Source organism: Phalaenopsis equestris, unplaced genomic scaffold (assembly GCF_001263595.1).
Source record: "Phalaenopsis equestris unplaced genomic scaffold, ASM126359v1 Scaffold000840, whole genome shotgun sequence".
Lineage (NCBI taxonomy): Eukaryota > Viridiplantae > Streptophyta > Magnoliopsida > Asparagales > Orchidaceae > Phalaenopsis > Phalaenopsis equestris.
The window spans coordinates 1,253,057-1,276,962 of NW_018165280.1; the positions used below are offsets into that span (position 1 = coordinate 1,253,057).

At 37.3% G+C, this 23,906-nt stretch overlaps 1 protein-coding gene across 3 annotated transcripts in view; it reads left to right on the forward strand.

Annotated features, from left to right (window-relative positions):
- Positions 1–12,505: 12,505 nt before the first annotated feature.
- Positions 12,506–23,906, forward strand: part of LOC110031628 (cell division control protein 48 homolog B) — a 31,137-nt gene continuing 19,736 nt past the window's right edge. For 2 of the 3 annotated variants that reach the window (XM_020734936.1, XM_020734938.1), the window contains exons 1-2: positions 12,506–12,911; positions 13,384–13,428. In XM_020734936.1, coding sequence (XP_020590595.1) covers positions 12,783–12,911; positions 13,384–13,428 — 174 coding nt within the window. In that variant the 5' untranslated portion in view covers positions 12,506–12,782. Of the gene's footprint in view, positions 12,912–13,383; positions 13,429–23,906 lie in introns of those variants that run through there. The other variant, XM_020734937.1, reaches the window with a different exon arrangement.

Consider the following 23,906-nt stretch of genomic DNA (forward strand, 5'->3'; position numbering starts at 1 on the left):
ATGTGTTGGCTCAATTTTTCGGTGGCGGTTAGCTCATATGTTGATTTGTCTATTCAAATCTGGTCGGCCCAAGCTTGGATCATTCTCTTTGTCATTCTCCTGCCTCAGTTAGGCTTCATCCTTAACTTGGATGACTAAATCTGATAAAATAAGTGGGACCTCTTAATCTCCTGTCGATGAGTCTTTCTTTGTTGAACTTACTTTCTTCCGGACTATTGGATCTCCTTGGGATTCATGTTAGCAGAGCCTTGATATACAAAATAAATATTTTTTTATTGTAAAAGTGATTTCTTATCAGTCTTCTAGTTATTAATTCTATACTACTATATTTCATAATAAATATGTCGACTCGTAAGCCAACTTGAACTTATAAAAGTAAGCTTTAGTTTGAGTTCAAACTCGATAAAATAATTAAGTTCAACCTCAAGATTGTTATGAAAAGTATTAAAATATAATGGGTGTAAATTATGAAGTGTATATATTAGTAAGACTGATATTATGTAACATAATTTGGGGAGATCTAATTATATGATCTTTATATATTATCAAATATAATTTGAGAAGATTTAAGACTATGACCTTTCTTTTATTCGAAACATTATTAATTTATATATCACGGTCATTTCTTATTTATATGAAGGATTTGGGTGTGCTTTGTTGTGACCCTAATTTGACCATTTTTTTCTTTTCTCGGACAATTGATATTGGAATACCTTCTCCTCGTGGACGCACTCGGATTCGTGTCGAACCATTTAAGTCTCGTTGTGTTTGGTTATTTGTTTGTTGTGTGAATTTATTATTTCCATTATTTTGCATAATAATGGGTATCAGAGTAAGATCAATGATTCCGACAACAGGCGATTGTGATTCCTTGAAATATTACATGTCAAAAAGGTATAAAAATTTTGCTTGTGTGCATCTATCATGCACAAAAATGAGAATGTCATCTACAAATATAAAGGAGAGTTCTCTATTAGCATCTACATGCATCAAAATAGAAGAACCATTAAGGGCGTGTTTGGCACAAAAATGAGTCGCCCTATTAATTTTACGTGGCATATGAAAAAAAAAAACTTGCCTAAATTTCAAAAGAAAGATGATATATGTTAAGTGATTGAAGCTCAGCTTCAATGTTGTCTCAAAGTTGAATATGGTGTCTGGTAGTAACAAAAGCAGTACCTCGCTCGCCACGAACAATAATACTGGCCCCGCCGATCTGGAAGGAATAAGAGCATCGTAAACGTTCACTTTAATCCATTCGGATGGAGAGAATACCAAATCATATTACATGGTACCAACCTAAGGGTTCGGCTAGCTTCCCATTGCTCTCAAAATGGGTAAAGTGGTGTCTTGATGAGAACTTCTAAAAGGGTAGTCGCAATGGTGGTTGGCCTGCCAAAGGAGTGGCTATGAGTCTTTTGCATTGCAAGCTCTCCAACAATGTTGAATTACATAGCTAATAACATTGGGATTGTGGGAGATCAGTCTTAGTCCCCTTGTTGAACTTATTCATGACTTCAATGAGTCATGGACACAAAATAAAGGGAATGAAGCAAATTAAGTTACAAGCTATAATGGAGTCATGAATAATAACATGACGTTGGGTACTTCAACATCCACCACAATGGTGGAAATGGCATTGATTCATCAAATAGTTATGCATCAAGTCAAAATCGAGGTAACAAAATATAACGGTAAAAGAAATATTGGCATGTGTTGGTGCAAGGTGATGGATGTGGTGTGCTCTTTGAATTTGAAGGATATTTTTGATAGCAGTGAACATCCTGTAGAGAAGTCAGAAAGAGATTGGATGAAAATGAACCAAAGTGATTGTAGCTTGATCCAAAATAGTATGTCTTAGGAGATCAAATATGAGGTGATGATGGAAACATTTGCAAAAAAAATTGTGGAGGATGTTGGAGGACAAATATCTCACAAAGAGCAAGTAGAATTGTTTCCATATGAAGTGTTGACTTTAGAAGTTTCATATGAGATGAGAGGTTACTATTGATAAGCACTTGAATGATTTTACAAAGCTTTTGACAGATCTGTTAAATATGGAGGAGGGGGTTGAACATGAAGACAATACACTTCTTCTATCAAATTTGCTCTCGGATGACTATAAAAACTTCACGATGACACTCATTCATGGAGAGAAGTTCTTGAATTATGGGGAGGTGGCTATAATCAATTTAACGATGGAAAAATAGTCTACAAATATGTAGTTTAGCTAAGACACTTACACTCTAATGTGTCAAATTTGAAAAGAAGAAAAATTTGACAAAGAAGAGTAATGGTGATGATACTTCTCAAAAGTGGGACAACTCCCATGAGCGTGATCTTGAGAAAAATCAATATACTTTCAATTTAGAGACTTGTCATTAGAAGAAAGATTATTTAAATTTGAAATATAATGAAAACGGTGTTTCCTTTTGTGGTGAAATTTAATCTTATTATAGAGAAGAGTGTCAGAGCGAATTCAGACGTATCATTATTTGCAGTTTTTCATAGTTTATATACAAATGATTCGTTATGGATCATAAACACAGATGCAACTTATCACATTTGCCCTTATAGAGAGTGATTTTGTATGTACAAGAAGTTGGATAACAGTGTAGTGACTATGGGCAATAATCAAATTTATCATGTTATCGATATAGACAGCATCTTAGACAAGATATATGATGTTACTGTGAGGGAGCTTATTGATGTTGGATATGTTTTGAATATCAGAAAGAATTTGTTATTGTTGGATTCATATAGGCCAAGGGTTATAAAGTAGATTGAGGACATGCCATGAAGCACTAATTTTTATGAAGAGAGTTTGTCATCACAGCCTTTACTATCTTCAAAGTGGTAAAGTGATTGGAGTTGTGATTGTTGTTGATGATTATTCTGATGCCACCACGCTATAGCATATGTGGCTAGCACATGCTGGAGAGACTTCACTTTAAGCTTTAGTGAAGTATGGATTTATCAATGGAACAAGCACTTGAAATCATGATTTTTATGAACATTGTTTGTTTAGCTAGAAGACACAAGAATCCTTTGTTACTATCATTCACACTACAACGAGTATTTCAAAGTAAATTCACACATATATTTTGGGTCTGACAAAGATGACATAATTCAACGACCATAGATATTTTGTCTCTCTTATTGATGATTACTCCAGATATGTTTGAGTGTACACTATGAAATGAAAGAGTGGAGTGCTGAGAAACTTTTTAACGTAGAAGAAGCAGATTGAGATTTAGAATAGAAAACAAGATCTGGTATATCAGATCAGATAGTAGTGGAAATACACATTAAATGCGTTCTTTCAAGGGTTTTAAGGAATTAAGATATAACACAACTTCACTTTTAGAGAGACACCGCAACAAAACATGGTGGCAAGGAGGACAAACCTGAATTTGGTGGAGAATGTTTGGTTTATAATGTCTAATGCTAGGTTGGATAAAGTCTATTGGGCTAAGGTCATAGACTATATTTGTCACTTATTGAACAATTTGTCTTCTGCAACTATTGATAATAAGACCCCCAAAGAAGATGTGGTTGTGGCATCTTGCTAGATATTATGAGCACATGAGAGTGCTTGTATGTCCAACTTAACTACTACATATAAAATGATAAGCTAGAATCACAAGAAAAGAAGACAACATTCATTGGCTTTATGTATGGATTCAAGCTTTATGATCAATAAAAAATTGATTGTCAATAGTAGGGATGCTACATTTGATGAGGAAAGCTTGTTGAAGCCTCGAGACTTTAAGGATGTGGAGAGTTCTACTACAACCACATATATACAACAGAAGTTTGAGTTTGATATAACTTTATTTATTCCACATAGTTCAACTACTCCTACTCAGGTACCAAATACAATTGGAACTCAGAAGGTACATATTGATAGTACTCAGAATGAATTTGAAGAATAAATTAAAGATGAGATTTTTGCTTAGAAATTTATTGTTAGGAGCTAAACACGGCGCCAAAATATCCCAAAACCAGCTTGGTTGAGAGATCACAATACATTTGTATTTTTTATCACATAGGTTGAAATCCCTTATCACTACAAGGAAGTTAAGGATATGTTAGATGGTGATCTTTAGAGGAGAACAATGGATGAATAAATAGAGTCTCTTCAAAAGAATGCTACTTAGAGGTTAGGGAAGTTTTCTCTTGGAAGGAAATCCATTGGGTGCAAATGGGTGTAAGCAAAGAAAGAATGATCTCATGGGTCTGATGTACAGTACAAGATAAAGTTAGTGACAAAAGGCTTTACACAATGAGAAGGGATTAACTATGATGAGGTGTTCTCCCTAGTGGTCAAACATACCATGATTTGTGTTCACTTGACACTTGTAGCACAATACATTTTAAAGAAGAAAGATGGATGAAGAAATGTAGTCTCTTTGGAAGAATGCTACCTAGAGGTTGGTGAAGTTTCCTAAGAAGGAAATCCATTGGTTGCAAATGGGTGTGTGCAAGGAAAGAATGATCTCTTAGAGCTTATGTGGTACAAGATAAGGTTAGTGAAAAAATTCTTTACACAATGAGAATGGATTAACTATGATGAGGTGATTTCCTCAGTGGTCAAGCATCCCTTGATTTGTGTTCACTTAGCACTTGTAGCATAATACATTTGGATTTTGGAGCAGCTTGATGTGAAGAGTATGTTCCTACTCGGAAAATTGCAAGAAAAAAAATTATATGCTGCAGTCACATGAATATGAATCCTCAAAAGACTTGGTTTGTAGATTGGATAAGCCTTTTACGTGGGTTGAAGCAATCACTAGGACATTTGTATAAAAAGTTTGATCAGTTCATGATGGGACATGAGTAAACAAGGAGCCTATATAATCATTATGCATATTTTAAAAAGTTAGTCAACAATGAGTTCATTTGCTTACTTCTATATATTAATGACATATTAATTGTATCGGTCAATTAGATTGAGATTGATTGAAGGAAGAATCAACTGTCTAAGCATTTCAAGATGAATGAGTTGAGTGAAACTCGTGAAATTCATGTCATGAAAATTTTAATGGATAAGACAACCGGAAAGATTTGGCTCTCACAAGGAACATATGTTTTGAAACTGCTAAAAAAAATTTGGGTTAATGACTCAAATAAGGCAGTGAGTCTATCCATTACATCTCACTTTAAATTGAGTTATAGTCAATGTCCGAAAGATGTAAGAGAGAAAATATATGTGATTGGTTCTGTAAGAGAAAATATATGTGATCGGTTCCTTATGCTTGTTTAGTGGCAATTTGATTTATTTCATGGTTTGTACTAGACCAGACGATACACAAACAATTGGTATTGTGAATAGGTTAATGTGTGGTACAACAAGAAATCATTGTCAAGCAACGAAAAATATTCTAATGTATTTGAAGGGTATAGTTGATGTTAGCTCGGTGTTTAAAAGGCTTGCATCTATTATTGATTTATATTCACGCTACATTGATTCAGACTATTCAGGAGATATGGATAGTTGTGAGTCAAAAACTGGCTATTTATTCATATTGGTGGGAGGTCCAATTAGTTGGAGATTATTCTTCAGTCTAATGTTACTTTGTTTACTATAGAGGTTGAATACATGACAGTCACTGAGACAATGAAGAAATCAAGGCTTTAAGTGAGCCAAGCTGACTCATGAGTCGGCTCGAGCTTGACTTGATAAATGGCTCATGAACTGAGCTTGATAGCTAACAAGCCAAGCTTCAGCTAACCCAACTCGACTCATTATCTTGTGAGTCAGCTTGTTTAAGAAAATGTTGATATAAAATATACTTAAAATATATTAAATTTTAATACTTAAACCTTAAAATATTTTAAAAAAGTTTAAAATTATATTTTGTATTATATATTAAGCGAATTCTTATCATTTCTCTCTTAGTTGATCATTCTCTTTGTCATTCATTATAACACTATCTTAAATTAATATTATATTTTTTATATTTTGTTATATTCAATCTAGCTCGTGGGTCAGCTCGAACTCGTAGACTTAAGCGATAAAATTAATCAAGCTAAAGCTTAAGCCGAGGGTAGCTTGAGCTCAACGTGACTCATTTACACCCATAGAAGGAAGCAATATGGATGCATAACCTACTGAATGACTTGGGAGTTGATAATAAGTCTCTAACGGTGTTTTGTGATAGTCATACTATGATATTATTGGCCGTAAATATAATTTCACACGCCTTATGCTAAGCATCTTGATGTGAAGTACCACTTTGTTTGGGACTTGATTGATGATGTTAATGATCTGTTGAAGAAGAGAGATACAAAAAAAGAATCCAACAGACATAATCACAAAAGTACTACAAGTCCAGAAGTTTATCCACCATAAAATTCTTATGAACATCCAAGCTCATGATTGACTGCTCATTCAAGCGTTTTGAAGAACTATACAAGGCCTTATCACTTCAGGAGAGGGGGGGGGGGGGGGGGGTGGGGGGGGGGGGGGGGGGGGGGGGGGGGGGGGGGGGGGGGGGTACTTAGACAACAATCTTGGTGATGTCATTATTGTGTTGGAGCTCGTTTTGCTCATCTCATATTTATCTGAAAGTGAGAGATGAGGTGGAGATTGTTATGAAAAATATTAAACTTTAATGGTTGCAAATTGTGAAGTATTATATTAGGAAAATTGATATTAGATAACCTAATTTAGGGAGATCTAACTATAAGATCCTTCTATATTATGAAACCTAATTTGAAGATATATAAATTTATTATCTTTCCTGCGGTTCAAATACTACTAATACTTATATCTCACGGACTTTTCTTTTCTCTCCACCTGTTGATAGTGAAATAACATCTCCTCATTGAACGTAGGTAGACTTGTGTTGAATCAAGCAAATCACACTATGTTTGATTCTTTGTTCGTTGTGCTATTTTTTTTTCCCGCTTTGTAACAAAGCCTAAGGCAGCTTGAGCTTGCCTTCTCCTATTAGCATTTTATTAAGTTTTTCATTATAGGATGAGGACATACAAAAATAATATAACTATAAACTTATTTTAATATGATGTTGATTGAGAGAATTTTGTTTTTTAACAAAGCACATTTTATATGTTTTTTTAATATTTAATATAGGCATAATTATCACATAAATTCTCTCACATGTTTTTTTTATCTATTTATTATATTTCAGGGGATAATTTTTTCTGTTCTATGAACAAATAATTTTGTGGGTTTTTAAGTCAAAATATGACATTTTATAAGTGTGTATAATTTATTTCATCATAAATAATATTACATGCCAGAAGATTCACTAGTGACAAAGTAATTATTTTGCACCTCAACGTTGTACAAAAATCAAATACAAACATAAATAGTAGAAGTTATGCGTAGAGGCACCAAAAGTTGTTTCCATGAAAAACCAAAAAAGGAAAAAAAAAACTATGGGGCTAATCAAATTAAGAATGATCATCTATATGTTGATAGTGCACGCATAAACTCTTGTTCTACATACGGAAAATGGTTACAGAGTTTTTCAAATTACAATGGTTGTATGTTGAATGATTTGTTGTACAATGGTTGGAAGCGATTATAGTTAGGAGCAGTATCCGAGACTTTGGTGCACCATCTTCAAGTTGTGTCAATGCTATTTTTTCAAGATGATGCACTGCTTTGTTTTATGTCTTGTGACTTAGCGATGTTGGTCTTTACTCCATGATGTTGGCTTTTACTCCACATGATGCTTTGTTACTCTATAATATACATCGCTACTCCAGGAGAGGCTTTGTTGCAACTAGTAGAAGGTGGCCAATGGTGATGGACATGTGGGAATAAAAAAGCATTTAGTCTAGAACAACATTGTAATTTGGCTCCTTCTTCTCGAATCGGCTCTAGATCCAGCTCTTCCTTAGGTTTGAGATCTAGATGCCCTTTCATGAAAATGGGTATGACTCTACTTATATTACATGAGAGTAGCCTCCCTCCAAATAAGAAAAGAATCATGACCATTTCATTGGATGACCCGAAGAGATTCTATTGATTGAGTGGCATTTTGTAGAGATTTAAGTACAATGATGATGTCAGAATTGAGTGATCCCGGGCTCATTCGACTCAACTTGTCGAGACAATCGATTTGCCTATAAGTTTATGATGTTTGAGATACATTTGACTTTCCAATTAGTCACATAAAGCTTCAAAAAATTGTTTAATGACTTGATTTAGTATTGATTTTACTTGAATTGGATCAGTTTTATTGTTATTGGGTTTGTCTACTTATGTCAGCTAGTTCGACTGTAAGTTTGCTAAAATTAGGGTTCTAGATAATTCTAAATTTAATTTGAGTGTTTTTGTGCTAACGAATGCTCCGAGATTCATGTTAACCACCTTGAGCTTCATGTCAAATAACAAGATTTGGTGAAAATATATCAAATATATTTGAATCAACCTATTTTTTTTCCTAAAAACAATAAAATGAAACTTTTGTTCAATTTATTTTTCTCGGTCATGCATTTCTAGATTCACATATTTGTTCAATTTAAAGGCATACCTTGCTAGAAGTTAGAGGATATCCATTCATGTAAGTTTTTGTTAGCTCAAATTTTTCATTTTACAATAAAATAGTTCAAACGTAAACAATTACAAAATCATGAAGTTGTTTTTTTATCACAAAGAAGTTCAGTTTTAAGCAAATATATTGATACGTAATGAGATAAAATAATAACAAAAATAGAACATAGTTTTGTACCTACAATTTGTACAAAATATTCAATTTTGTATAAATATAAAGCTATGTACTCCTTTGAGAATAGAAAAAAAGAAAAATACAAAATTGTGTACTTATGACTTGCAGCATAATCAAGCATCATTGCTATGTACTTTTATCATCATCATAAGCCAATTTTTAACAATCAAGGAACTTTATACAAATCTATAATTAATATTTAATGAAAATATGTTCAATTTGATCATTGAGTCTCATAATATCACCATGGTTTGACTTCATGAAATTGAGTCAGCCTGGTATTCTTAACTCAGTGCTATGTCAAAACGGGGTCCAAAGGCTTCTAGTATGAGTACTAAAACTTTGGATTGAATTTGTGTTTTATAAGGTTCAACGTTCCTAAGGTGAACTATGGGTATATTTGGTCTAAATGAGGAACTTAGTTTGAGTCATTGTTCCTGATAAATTTATTATGGTCATTCTAATTTTATTTAGATGAGTTAAGGATCAATTTGAGTTTATTTATAATAAAGAATGGTTTGTTGGCTTTCAATTCTAGTTTTATTTAGTTTTAGTCAATCCTTATGAGTATCATCTAAAGGGAACTGCAAGCTCTCTTATATCAAGATCTAATTCTATGAACAAAGAATAGGCTAGAGTAAAAGTTAGTTAACACAATCAAAAGAGTGACTAAAAAATGCAAAGAAAACTTCTCACCTTTTTAGGGGACATTTTTGAATATATGTTATGTGTTACATAAGCAAAAGAATATGGCATGCATGTATACAAATTTCTTAAGCCTTTAGTATTGAAATTTGAGCAAGCAACTATTTATTTTTAGTGAGCTTCACTTGTTAAGTCAAAATTATTTTAGGTTTTAGTTCAAATACCAAGTTGATTTGGTCGTGGAAATATGGACCCAAGGCTTTTAATTGTTGTGTTTGATAGCTAAACAAATTTGAAAGAGCTTTGCATGCATTGGAAAAAATTTTTATAAGGTTTATACTAAACTAACAAAAGACTTCCATAAGAGAATGTTGGAGAATACGATCTAAATTTTTTGGATGGGATGAAATATATTAAGAGTGCTTGGAGGGGGCTACATCAAGACAATATTGTGTATAAATTAGACTGGTTTTATTAAGTCTAAGAATATATGATTGGTTGATTGGTATATCTAAATATTTGGAGGCTTGAGAGAGTTAGAAAGGCTAAGGAGATGCCTAAAAATATGAAGTAAGGTTTTGGTTGGAATCTAAGAAATTTGGAGGGTAATGGAAATAAACTAGTTAAACTAAATCAAAGGTGCCCTAATTTTAGGAGACAACTCATAAACAACGTTTAAAATTTTTTTCCCTTTCTAATGGTGGTTGGAAAAGTCAATAGAAAGAGTATATATATAGTTAAGGAGTTGAAGAGGTGGGGAAACATATTATCAAGAAATAAGGTGAATACGAAGGTTTTTCTCTTTAAAAAAAAATTCTACATGGGTAGGCCAATGAGCTCACAACCAAGAGGATTTTAAACATCATGCACGAAATAATGGAGATTTCAATCTCTACATTTTCTTCTCAATAACAAAAGGCTCAATTTCAGTAATATAATTAAATATTTAAATGATTACATCATAACCTTAGAAAAATGAGATAAAAAAGAAAAAAATAAAAGTAAAGAGGGAAGAGGAGAGGGCCACTTTGATTTTGATTTTAATTAAAAAGCATCTTCCAAATGGTGAAGAAATACAATATATAGAGCAAGACAAAAAAAAATTCTCTACATAAGGAAATTGTACACAGAAACAATACTAATCTCGAGGAGAGCTGATGGTCTAAAGGCGAAAACGTATTCAAGAGGAGGGCCCACCATTTCAAAAAATAGAGGCCCAATTGTCCGACCAGATGCAATAAAGCCAAAGCTGAGTCATGAAGGCGAACGAGTGACTCAAGCCCGAGCGGCTCAGCCAGACATGAGGCGAGAGACAACCCGAGCATACCATCACGATAAAGCCAACCTAAGGGAGGAGCTAGCCCCTCAGTTACTACAAGCTATGCCGAAGACATCCAATAATCACCACAAAATACTAGAAAGAGTTAATAAGACGACAACTCTCAAACATACACAAGGATCACTTCGACCAAAGACGAGCTACCTATTGGATTACAATGGTTAACTCTCTGCCCGATTTCCCAACTTTGCTATACTGATAAGAATACCTCATCAGGGAATGAGGGTCGACAACTGGTCTTTTCCAACAAATAAACAAAGCTTACTTGATCAGATCAATTATTCTGACCTTTAGACAACAAATATTGTCCATTTGGCAGTGTCTTCCAATCTAGCCGACTGTCAACGCTGATAAACACACTATTTGCTCATCCAACTAAGCATCTACCTAGGCCTCGCTAGCCTAGCCAAATGAAAAAATCTACCAATGCTATCCATCAACAACATCTATACTAATGTCTCACCAACATAGTAAATTGAACTAGAGAATAGACATGTTCTTCACCCACGTTTATAAAATACATAGAATAACTTATATAGTCCTCACAAAGTATGGGCACAAATGTAATTTAACATACCATATCCCTTTTCTCTATTAAAAGAGGATCATTTTATGAAAGAGAGGTTACACAAACCTTAGCTAGAATGTTCTAAAAAGGTCAACACACTTGCTCTAAGTTTACTATTCATTGCTCTCTCTCTCTCTCTCTCTTTCTCTCTCTCTCTCTCTCTCATGTCTTATGTTATATCTTTGAGTGTGATTCACAAACAAATTTTGATCCAACAACCTGAAAGATACAATAAGCGTGAATCATGTCATCAATAGGAAGAATAGCAACACAAGAAGAAGAAACCAATCACAAAGGCACCTTTAATATGGAGTGCATTGGTGAGTTTGTGTAGCAACATATACTAGAGTTGAAGGATGAAATTATGGATAAGATGATGGAAGTCATCCGAGAAGAAGTAGCTTGAGGCAAGGAGCAGAACTCTCGAGAAGGATTGACACCCAACGGTCGGAGGGCAACTCAGGCCCCAGGAAGGCAAGGAGATTCCAATATGACATTCTCTTGACAACTTTCTGAAGCTGAGTCTCCAAAGAGATTTAAAATTCTTGTCCTAGAATTCTACAAAGGTCAAACTAATCCGACCAACCACATAGCATTTTTCCAGCCGACCGTCTGCCATGTGAAGATTATTGATGCATTGAAGTGTCACCTATTCTCACTAGACTAAGGGAATCATCAAGCAGGTGATTCAATGAATTGCATAATTAAATTCGACAATGTTATAATTAGAAATAAAACTCTTAACCATTATGCTGAATAAGTTCCACATTAATTTGATCTCATATATTTATAATAATGTTATTAAGAGACATCTGACAAATACTCAATTTGCAACTCCTCTCTTATCATTATAAATCTTATCTTTTATGAGCAGTTGTCTCTATTACCAATAATCTAATAGCCAATTAATATTAACGTATTAATCAATGATTAATTAGTTAAAAAAACCAAGTTAAGAATTAGTTGGCCTGATAATTATTAAGTAATACTAAATGTAATTAAAAGACAAAAAAATTAAATCAAAATAAATTAATCTTAATAATTTCTTCAACAATAATAATTATTAATTTTTTCTTTGAGCTAATATATTTAAATATTGAAAGAAATTGGCAAATAATTTACTACAATTTAATCAAATTTAATCTCTATTATGTTAAATAGCTATCATAATTTAAATATCTCAAAATATTGTTAAGCATCCCTTTTAAATAAATATGCAGCATACGCCTAAACCCTACTTAAATTTTGCTATCAAGCAGCGCAAAAAGTCATCTTCGTCGGCGGCGACATCGTGTGTTGCCGAGGATCTTTGCTGTGAAGTGGGTGGCGTAGAGGCTTCTTTCCGGCTGCTAAGGGATCGCCTGTTGGAGAATTTACTGGGAAAGAGAGCTGCGCGTGCGGGAGAGAAATACGGTAGCGGTACTGTGCCATTCGTGGGCTGCGTAGCGAGGCGGCTTCGAGAAGCCTGGCGGCAGTTGGCTGTTTAGCGGTGGAAGAGAGTCAAGCAAGCTAATCTCATCTCATTATGGAAAACGTCACAATGAAAAGAGCAGAGGATTCCATAGCTGGCAATAAAAGAGCCCTCGAAGCTCTGAGGAAGCTCATCATCTACCCTTTCCTATATGGCCACATTTCTCAGAAACTCGGCCTTAAGGTTCTTCTTTCTGGTTTCTACTTTTATCTTTAACTTCTTGATGCTTTCCAACCTTTGGATTTTTGTGTGATGATGAGATTTTGTTGGTTGGATGGGATTATAAATTAGGGTCTTAGTTTCGCGTTAAATGAGGGAAAATGAAATCACAATGAGATTATCATAATTAGGTTCTTTTCAAGGCATTAGTGAGCTCTGTCGAGGTGTGCGGCTTCAAAGTCTGGGGGGACTCTGGAAAACACTGATTGTTGTGATTGCTAGAAATCTATGGAAAAGGAATTATAAGTGCATTCATAGTAGAAAGAAGCTTGAGTATATTATTATAACCACATGCAATCAAACTTAGGAAGTCAAATTTTCAAGTCTATAGTTTTATAATGTAGCCTTCCGAAACCCCAAAAAAATTTTTTGTTCGCACAACCAAAGGAATTTTGAATGCTTTTAACGTTGTTTGATTGGCTTTTGTTTTTTTCAGTGGCCCAGAGGACTGCTTCTATATGGCCCCCCTGGCACAGGAAAGGTACACCATTTTCACTTTATCATTTTTAGTATAGACATAGCACGTTCAATAGTTTTTAATGGCTCGGTAATTATGCTTTTAATTCATTCAGTTGAATAAGTAATGAAATTGTTGTTTTCCTTCCTCCAAAGTGCACCATTGCCAATAGCTCAGGTGTCATTTTCTGTAGTTTTCTACAGATAATGAGCAAATTGAAATTAAAGCAATAACATGTTTGGAAGAATAATTGCATATCCACTCTCATTGATGAGTATGATTATCTATGCTAGATACAAAAATGTGTCAGCACAAATCTTGAGGGAATCTGACGGTTCGATGAAGAAATAACAGTGACGGGTGGAAAAATTGATCAACTGGTTGTTATCCGCCAGGGCCAAGTCAAAGAAATCTGTTCGAGGGATTCTGGGCCGATCGATAGCCACTACCTTCGACTCCCTTTCCAATTGAGACCTCAGTCTTATCAGCCTGACCAATTGGTACGCCCAAACTAGAGATCGATCAGTAGACTCCTCTTACTCAGAAGGACCCACTGACAAACTAAAATAACCCTCATTATTTTAATAGCCCGAGCATAATGTAATCTCACTTTTGTATCCCTTATCTCTATAAATAAGGGATCATTTATTGAATAAATGTTACGTATTCCTACTATTCATTACTATGTTGTCTCTCTTTCCCGTAACAATTTATTCCTTGGGTGTATTTCACAGATAATTTCAAATTCAATATCCTGAAAGGTCCGACGAGCGTGGATTCATGCAAAAAACAAGCAAATGAGCACGATAAGGAGAATAAAGCCACCAGAGAGGCGTAGTAGTCATGGATTGCACTAGGGATTTTGTGGAGGGTTTCGTACATTGAGAGACCCATGAGTTGAGGAATCAAATAACGGGGCAAATTGCAGATGTTCTTTGAACCATGATGGCTCGAGGAGGAGAACATGCCTCACGAGAGAAAAACCTCCTTGACAAGAAGAGCCGGCGCACAATGACAAAAGTTTGAATTATGGTTCGGAGTGGGCCAGGGCAACACCGGGACAGTTTTGGATCCACATTGATGGAGAGACAACAATTTGGGCTCGCTGAGGCCCCACGCCAGTCGGAGAATGCATTCTCCTTCGAAATTTTAGGAACCGAACCTCTCGAGAAGTTTAAAGTCCCATCACTAGAATCTTACAAGGGTCGGTCTGATCCTAATGACCACCTTGCATAATTTTAATCTTCCACGTGTCTTCTAAAAGTGTGTGTCGTGCTGAAGTGTCATTTGTTATTTACCAGCTTGAGGTTTTCAACCTTGAGGTGGTTCAACGAATTGACGGTAGGGGTGATCACCTATTTTGCTGATTTCAGAAGATTATTTTTGACGTAGTTTGCCAGCGCCCACCGGCCTAATAAGAGATCACAAATCCCATGTCGAGGCAAGCAAAGTTCAAATGAAATCTTGCATTCTTACATCGTGCGATTCTAGAGGGAGATGTTGGAGGTAAAAGACCTACAAACCGAAGTGACACACGATGCCTTAATCCAAGGCATGAGAGGAGAGAGATTTCAATATGACCTCGGTTTAGTAGAGTTGCAGAACTTGACCGAACTTTTGAGGATGGCCAATAAACACATTGTCGCTAAAGTGAATGTCATCAACCTCTACAACAAACCTGAATCATTAAATCGCCGTGCGCAGAAGAGTGTCCCACAGAACAATGAGTGGAGACCCAAGGAGAATTCATGTCCTTCCTTCCATCCACGATATGAAAACTGTCAATTGCATCGCGACAACAGAGGAACTAACCGAAATAACGATCAGGAAGGTCAAGCAAGGAGTCTTGATCAACGACTGGCTCAACATGATGAGCGACTAGCTCAACACTATGAATTACAACCCAACAATCACCAGAACCCGAGGGTTACTCCTTTGAGAGTTTTGTTGGTTGAGTTAGTAGGTGCCATCCAAGATAAGAAATATTTCAAGAAAGCACACCGATGAGGGCCGGAGCTTTCCTTTGAGACACTAAGAAGTAGTACAAGTATCACAGGACCACGACCACGACACAGGGCTAATAACTTAGAGGCAAGGAAAAGCTCGTGGTAGAGGTCCCAGATGAGCCTGTTTGTACAGACGTCATCCATATAGCTGGGGTGGTGCCTGTTATTTTTGGAGGAGCAAATTCGTCCCGACAAGCTAATCAAATTTTGCACTTGACAGGGGAACCTTTCAGAGTAGCAGATTCGTCCAAGCAAAGTGTCTTTCCTTCCATTTTCCTTACTAATGCAGACCTTCCCCTGAAGGGGAACCCTTACAATGATGTCATCGTTGTTACAACAATGATCAACAATTACTAGGAGGGAACCATCTTGATTGACATTGACAGTTTTGTGAATTTGTTGTTCAATTCTATTTTTTATAGGTTGAGTTAGTCAACCGATTGATTGATGACATTTGCTAGCTTGCTATATGGCTTCTCTGGCATGCGGAAGGAATTCCTTGGGTAATAGGCTTGACAATTACCTGTGGAGAATACAATAAGCAGTTTACCTCCACAAAAGACTTCTTGGTAGTGGAGTCACCGCTGATTCACAACACCATCTTTGACCGCCCTCTACTAAATGCCTTTAGAGTTGTAGTTTCTACTTACCACGTCACAGTGAAGTTATTAGGAAATGGGGAGATTATTACTGTCCGAGGAGACCTGAAGCAATCTCAAGTCTGTTATCTTTAGGTAGTCAGCAATGTAGAGCACGATCCACCCGACATCCAGAACTAGAGAAAATGGGGACTTGAGACCAGTGAGACCACCATGGAGATCCCCATAAGTTAATGGGGAACCTGTTAAATATTTTCTATTCAATGAAACTTTTGATGAAGGTGATAAAGTCTTATTGATCCAGACTTTGGGGGAGACGTCTTTGCCTGGTCAACAAAAGAAATGCCTGGAATTCTGATCGATGCGACGTGCCATCGATTGAACATCAACCCATCCGTTCGGCTAATGAAACAAAAGCTAAGGACGTCGGGCATGACGCTAGTAGGACTAATTTGTGAAGATGTGTAAAAGTTGACGGAAATTGGCTACATCCGAGAAGTGCAATATCCTACCAGGGTCTCAAACGTAGTGATGATGCAAAAGGCTAATGACAAGTGAAGGATGTGTGTGCACATCGACAACCTCAAATCTGCTTGCTCAAAGGACGAATATACGCTGAGGATCAATGCTCTAGTGGAATCTGTGGTCTGCCACTAATGCACCTGAAAAATGCGCGAAAAAATGAAGGTTTTTTTATTTACGATGTAATTCTCTTTGGGCCTAAAAATGCTGGAGCAAGTAGCCCTAATGTTGGATGGATGTAATTTTCGTCAATAAAAAGGAAAAAAAAATATTGAAGTGCATGCGAATGATGTAGTGGTTAAAAGTTGGTGGGCTGAACAACACATTAACGACTTAAAAGAGACATTCTAAATACAAAAAATTTAACATGAGATTAAACCTACTAAAATGTACATTTAGGGCCTCAACTGACAAATTCCTTCGATTTCTTTTGACTCCCGAAGGCTTAAAAGCCAATCCCGAAAAAGTCCAGACATTACTCAATATCCAATCTCCCAAAAACACCAAGCATAAAAGTTAATCAATCGAATAGTGAGACTTGGTTGATTTATCTCTAAGTTTGGTGATAAATGGGCAGCTTTCTTTAAAGTACTAAGAAAAGCCAAAATCTTTGAGTGGTTGGTCGAATGCGAGGAAGCATTCAAAAATCTAAAGGATTCTCTTGTGTCTCCATCTCTGCTTCAAAGCCCGAAGTCGAAGGAGGAACTTTCTCTATTCTCGGGGGTCGGACTGGAAGCGATCAGTTCGGTTCTAGTCAAGGAAGAGCTGGAGAAGCAATATTCGCTGCATTAAACCTGTTGAGTTCTCAGAGATGCTGAACTCAGGTACCCGATTATAGAAAAAAATGTCATTTGCTCTGATTATTTCAGCATGAAGGCTCTGCGCTAACTTCCAGGTGCACCCAATTCGAGTCATGATCAACCACCTGTTGAAATCTATGCTCACTCAGACAGAGCATTCCAATCAGTTTCTCTAATGGGCTGTGGAGTTGAGTGAATTTGACATCTCGCATGTCCATTGAACGAAGATAAAGCAATAAGCGGTTGCAGATTTTTTCGCGTGCTTCTCAAAACCTTGCGAATCAGGAGAGGAAACAACGATTGTCTGACACATCTAGACCTTGTTCATCGACGACACGTCCAACCAGTCAAGAGTAGGACTTAGGCTAGCCTTGTGCAGTCTCAAGAGGGAAAATATCTACTACTTAGTCGAGGTGGAACTTCAGGTAACTAATAATCAGAGTGAATACGAAGCTTTGATCACAGGTCTTCGTCTAGCTTACGAGATGGGCACCAAGCACTAAGGTAAATGGGGAATTTGACATGAGAGATGAAATGATGACATAATACCTTAATAAGGCTAAAATATAAATTTGGAATTTTGCCTACTTCAAGATCGAGCATGTCAGGAGAGAGGAGAATCATGTTGCTGATCTTCTATCCAGGAGTCTTCGCTTAGGTGAGGGGTCACCCCAGAAGCTCACCCAACCGACCATTGATGAACCCCGGGTCATAGAGCTGGAGATCGAAAAAAGAAGAGTTGGACCGACCCCTATTTCCACTACCTGGAAACCAGTGAGATCGATGGAGAGGTTACATACTTTGAGGAAATTCAAATTCAAAACTGCTTGGTACTTTATGATTGAAGGAAAAATATTTCGGAGATCAACACCCTCACTATATTTAAGGTGCATCAAGGAAAGTAAGATCGAAGACGTTCTTCATAAGGTTCACTCTGGCGAGTGCAACAGTCACTACAGAGGAAAGACATTGGCCCATGGGATCCAGTAACGAGGTTTTTTTTTGGCAAACACTTCTGAAGGTTGCGGAGTTCTCCTAAAAATGTGAACAATGTAAAAAATAAGCTCCATTGTGGCGCTAGCTAGGCGATAAACTCCAATCCATCGCCAGTCCATGGCCTTTCGCCATCTGGAGATTCGATATCCTCGAACCATTCCCGCCATCAAGGGGGCGGAGCAAATTTCTACTGGTTGCCATGGATTATTTTTTTAAATGGTTCAGAGCAAAAATACTTGTTCATATTACAGGGAGGTTGTCCGAAATTTTATTTGGACGGACTTAATTGGTTGATACAGCTTGTCACTCATCATTATAACAAAAAATGAAACCCAGCTCGCCGACAAGGGAGTTAAAGATTTATGTCAAAGTCAGAGGATAAATATTAAGTTCGCCTCGGTACAATACACCCGAACCAATCGGCAGGTCGAAACTGCCAACAAAGTAATTTTCAACTTTTTAAGAAAGAAGGTAGTAGGAGCGAAGGGAAAATGGGCTGATATCCTCCCATTAGTACTCTGGACGATTCGAACAACACCATCGACAAAAATTGGGCAAACCTCATTTATGTTGTTCCACGGAATGAAGGTGGTACCGCATATTGAATAGAACCATCATAGTCAGAGAGTCGTGTCAGTCTCGATTCTTGACGAAGAAAATCTACTAGAGTGATAGGAAGCAAATGATGAAGGAACAATTCTCGCTCTTGTTTTAGCAGAGGAAAATCAAACCAATTCAGGCCTTTGGCAAGAAGTCAAAAGGAGAACCGCCATGTACTACAATAATCACGTCCGAGAGAAAGCTTTTGCCCCGAGGTCCTTTTGCTCAAGAAAGCCGATTCTACAACTTATGGACAAGCGATCGATAGATTGGACCAGATTTGGAATGTCCCCTACATCATCGACTGGAGAGTTGGGCTTGGAGCATAAAGTTGAAGACCCACACGAGGAACGAGGTCCCTCGGACCTCGAAAGAATCTCTTGCACGAAGGACATTGTTCTTGCTTTAGGTCCAGATCCAATATTGAACAGTAGGAAATCACAACCTTTATTCGATAAATGATCCTCTATTTATAGACATAGGGGTTACATATATAAGATTATTTTATGCCCTCAATTTAATTAAAATGATAAGGGCTATTTTAGTATTTTACATCAATGAAATTAATATGCTTGTCGATGGGTCTTTTCGAGTGGGAGTCTATCGATCGACCAGCTTGATGAGACAGGGGAATCGTGGGAAAAGAGAGCTGAAGGTAGTGGTTGTCGATCAACCCAAGATCCCTTGGACGAATTTCTTTGACTTGGCCCAGGCAGGTAATAACCGGTTGGTCAAGTTTTCTGTCTGTCACTGCTATTTTTCCATCAAACTGTCAAATTCCTTCAAGATTCGTGCTGACACATTTTTGGTATACAATTATGAAAAATTCTTTTGTTGTTATCGCAACATGACTTTCAAGAAGCAAGAAAATTAGGGAAATACGTATACCAAGTGATTTGTGAGAATGTTGATTACTCTATCATTAGTGGAAACATACACAAATACAATTCAACTCACACCATTATGTATATTTTTTTCGAAGGAAATTAAAGGCAATATGAAATGCTAGATTATCATAGACATGTAGCGACATACTATTTGGAGCAACATCCAATTCATAAAGTAAAGATGTTCCAGAGGTTAAGCCATGTATCATTAGTTGTAAGATGGTGGTAGAGGTGGAGATTATTCACAACAAGTTGACAAATAGACCATCATCATGTAATAACAATGCTCAAAACTATGCATGCTAATTATAATGTGTTTGACTATCAATCTGTCTCTTGAGAGTCATGTTTAGGGCGTTGGTGAAAGCTCTTTGCTTCAAGCCGTACTTTGTTTTTTCCAAGATTTGTGTGAGCAAGGAGCAAGGTCTCATATGCTGTGGTAACCAAGCACTTCAAACTCTTTAGGCATGGCTTTCGACATTTATGATTTTTGCTTGGGTGTCAAAGGTGGTTTATGGCTCTGAAGGGAGGGTTGTTGGGCATGAAGATTGAGTTTTTGTATGGCTTTGTTGATATTTTTTTAAGGTTGGGTGATCACAGAGATTTGGTTTGGGGGTTAGGGGAGGTTTGGTTTGGTGGTGGACTAGAGGAAATATTTCATTTGTTGTTCTTTTTTTGTGGTATACATGTTATCTCTCGGTATATGGTGAGATGATAGAGGTATGTTGGTCAATTGATCGTTTAAAGTCGGTGGGCAATTCTTGAGCAGTGGCAGACATGATGGGTGTTGGCAAGTGTGATGCAAGGAACATTGAAGCGTGGAGACCCATGGACCCAGACGACATCCAAGGATAAAGAATTTAAAGTGAAGATCATGATGAGGTAGAGTCAAGGTAAGAAATGCGAGGTCAAGATGTTTTCGACAAATTTGACATGTGGAGAGACAAACTCTAGAGTTGGTGAAATCAATGCAATGATAAACTCTGTGCCAGAGAGTACCCAAGAAGACAAAGTGGAAATGGGAGCTAATCTGTGGGAGGGGGAGTACGGATAAACAAATGCACCAAAATAGCTAAAGTTTAGAGTAGTTGGGAGAATGGGCAAAAAAAAGTCAAAGGATGGTTGATGATAAAGAGTGGAGCAGGCATGCATTTTATGAAGCTGACAATGGTGGTAAACACATACGATCAATAGACTAGAGGGAGGCATGTGCAAGCAAAGTGAGCCTAAGTTTTTCAATGTAACGATGATGACTTTTGGAGTACCCACTATATTCGTGGTTATTAGGGGAACGACGAGGAAAAGAGGTGAAGAACTTGGTACTTGCTGATTTTATTAGAGGAAAGGGTGATAAATTTGTGGTGAAAGAAGTTTTTAACATTTACATTTTCTTTAAACTTGACGATGACTAAACGTGCCTGGGATTTATGTTTAAGAGGATATAAGCAAATATATTTGGTGAACATATTATGTGATATTATTTAAGTGGTAATCCTACTTGCTTAAGGAGTGACTATAAATGCAGAAAAAGAAAACATGTGACTTTTATTTCATTGACCTGAATTACAACTGACATTGGATTGGCCAAATCCATGTGTTTGTAGGAAACTAAATGCTTAAAGATTTTACAATGAGGATGACTTAGAAGTGAAGTGGAAATAATGTGGGTAATGGGGAGGCCCTAGCCATTTATGAACATGATATCCTTAAATCTTGTGTCTGATGAGTGTTGAGTGAATGTTTCTAAATTAACAACAATATGATGGAACATTCCTCCATCAAAGGCTAATTATTGTTTCCTTTGCTTCTGCAGTCTTTTCACATTCAAGGCCTAATGTTTGGACATCTTCCAACGTCGAGTACAATTGCAGTTGCACCACATTGTTAATGGCAGACTTCAATCCCCCAAGATATATAGCTATTGTATGTTCTTCTAACTATATTAGTTCGCACTTTAGCTATAAGTGATCGAACTGGGCTGTGAACTCTTCCACTGAAAGATCCCTTTATTGCAAGTTGTGGAACTTCATAAACATATCCTAATGATAGTGGGGTGGAAGGTACTTTTTCAGCATTTCCTTCTTCATCTTCTCCCACTTAGTGATTTTCTCACTGCCTTATCTTCTTCTCTGCCTTTGTAGATTTTCCCACCATAAGGAGTCATTTTTCTTTAGTTTAATAGCAGTTAGCTTGACCCGTTTGTCTTAAGGTATATCTTTATATTCAAAAATTGGTTCGAAGAATTGCAGCTAGTCGATAAAATCATCGAGATCCTTTCCTCCCTTAAATTCTAGGAGGTTTGTCTTGATGTTAAAGTCTCGTTGATTTGGCCTCCTTTGATATTGGATATCAAAATGGCGTGGTAGATATTCCTCGTCACTGTGATATTTTCAGTGGAACAGATTTAGATCATCGTCTCTGTCTTCCCCTCAACTTTCCCGATCACAGTCGAAGGTAATCTCTTCCTGGTTCTCGTCATCTAACTCGACTAGTCTCCGTTGCAGACGACGAATTTCTTTTTGGATCTCTTCCCGAGTAGGGTCAGATGCATCTCTCTATGGTGGCATGATTAGGGTTGGGGATTAGAAGGAAAAGATTGGGTGGATGTAACTTGGATGGGGCAAATGCTAAAAACCTTAGAATGAAACTAGGGTCGGGCTAGCTCTCATACATAATGAGATCGGAACTAGTAGGAAAAATAGTGAAAACACAACAAAGCAAACTTTCATGAATATTAAAATAGGTTACAACATTTACAACATGACACAAACAAATGGGAAATAACAACACAAAACACAAAATGACACAAACAATCACCTCCCAGTGTATTCCATGGGTGATGGAGGCCAGCGAGGTAGATCGAGATGATTAGCGAGGGTCTTGGCAGCGAGGCGAAAAGTGCATAATTATAGAAACAACAAATATGGAGGGTCGTAGATGATCGACGACAGGCGGAGAGGTGGCTAGAAGGTGCTGGACAGCAAGGGCAGTGGTAGTGGGGTGATGAATGTCTGAATAACAAGGGAGAGGTGGCTAGAAGGTGCTGGGAAGGAAGGAGAATGGCTGAACAACAAGGTAAAAATGTAGGTAGGGGCGGTTGATTGCAGTAACTTAAGGAGGGGAGAGGCCGACAACAAAGGAGAGGGGTGGAGACGGATTGGGGAAGATGAAAGGGAAATGATACACACCACCTCGGAGTAGGACATAGCTGGAGCACCACCACCTCCTTGTATATAGCCCCAAAACAAGGAAAATAGCTTCACACAAGAGATCTGAAAATAAACACAGAAAAACAGACTCTCAGACACATAAGACAATAATTTTTAGACTTCAAGGAAATTTCTACACAAAACGAAGGGGGTGGGAAGGCAAGAAGAATCCAGAGAATATTTCATGGGTGCGGCAGCAGACAATACCGAGGACACGAGGGACCCGAAGTGGATTCGCCACAACATATTCTATACCCGTTGCACAATAAACAGAAGGTATGCAACCTCCTCATCAACAGCGGGAGCAGCAAAAGCATGACATCGACACAAATGGTAGAAAAACTGAGACTTGCGGCTCAAAGACATTCCGAGCCGTATTTGGTGGTTGAAGAAGTAGAATTGAGTTAACATCAACCGAAGATGCTTGGTAGAGTTTTCGATCTGAGACCAGCTACATGACCAAGTGTGGTGCGAAGTGATTTCCATGGATGCCAACCACCTTTTGTTGGGACAACCGTGACAGTTTGACCAAAGGACTCAACACGATCGATATAGAAACACGTTTTCCTTCACCAACTATGTGAAGCACATCACCCTACTCCCTTTGACAAAGCTAGGTCACACCCCTCCTTCATTTCTTGCACTCAACCGCCTCATACCTGCACCTTTACCTTACTGTCCAACCATCTTCCCTCCTTAGCATTCCTAACCGACAGTTCCTCACCCCAATACCGTTGCCCTTGTTGTCCAACACCTTCCAGCCACCCCTCCGGTTGCCGCCGACCACCTAGACCACCCTCCATATTTGCTATCTTTGCAATTTTGCACTTTTCACCTCGCTACCACCACCCTCGCTAGCCATCCCGACCGACCTCGCCGACCT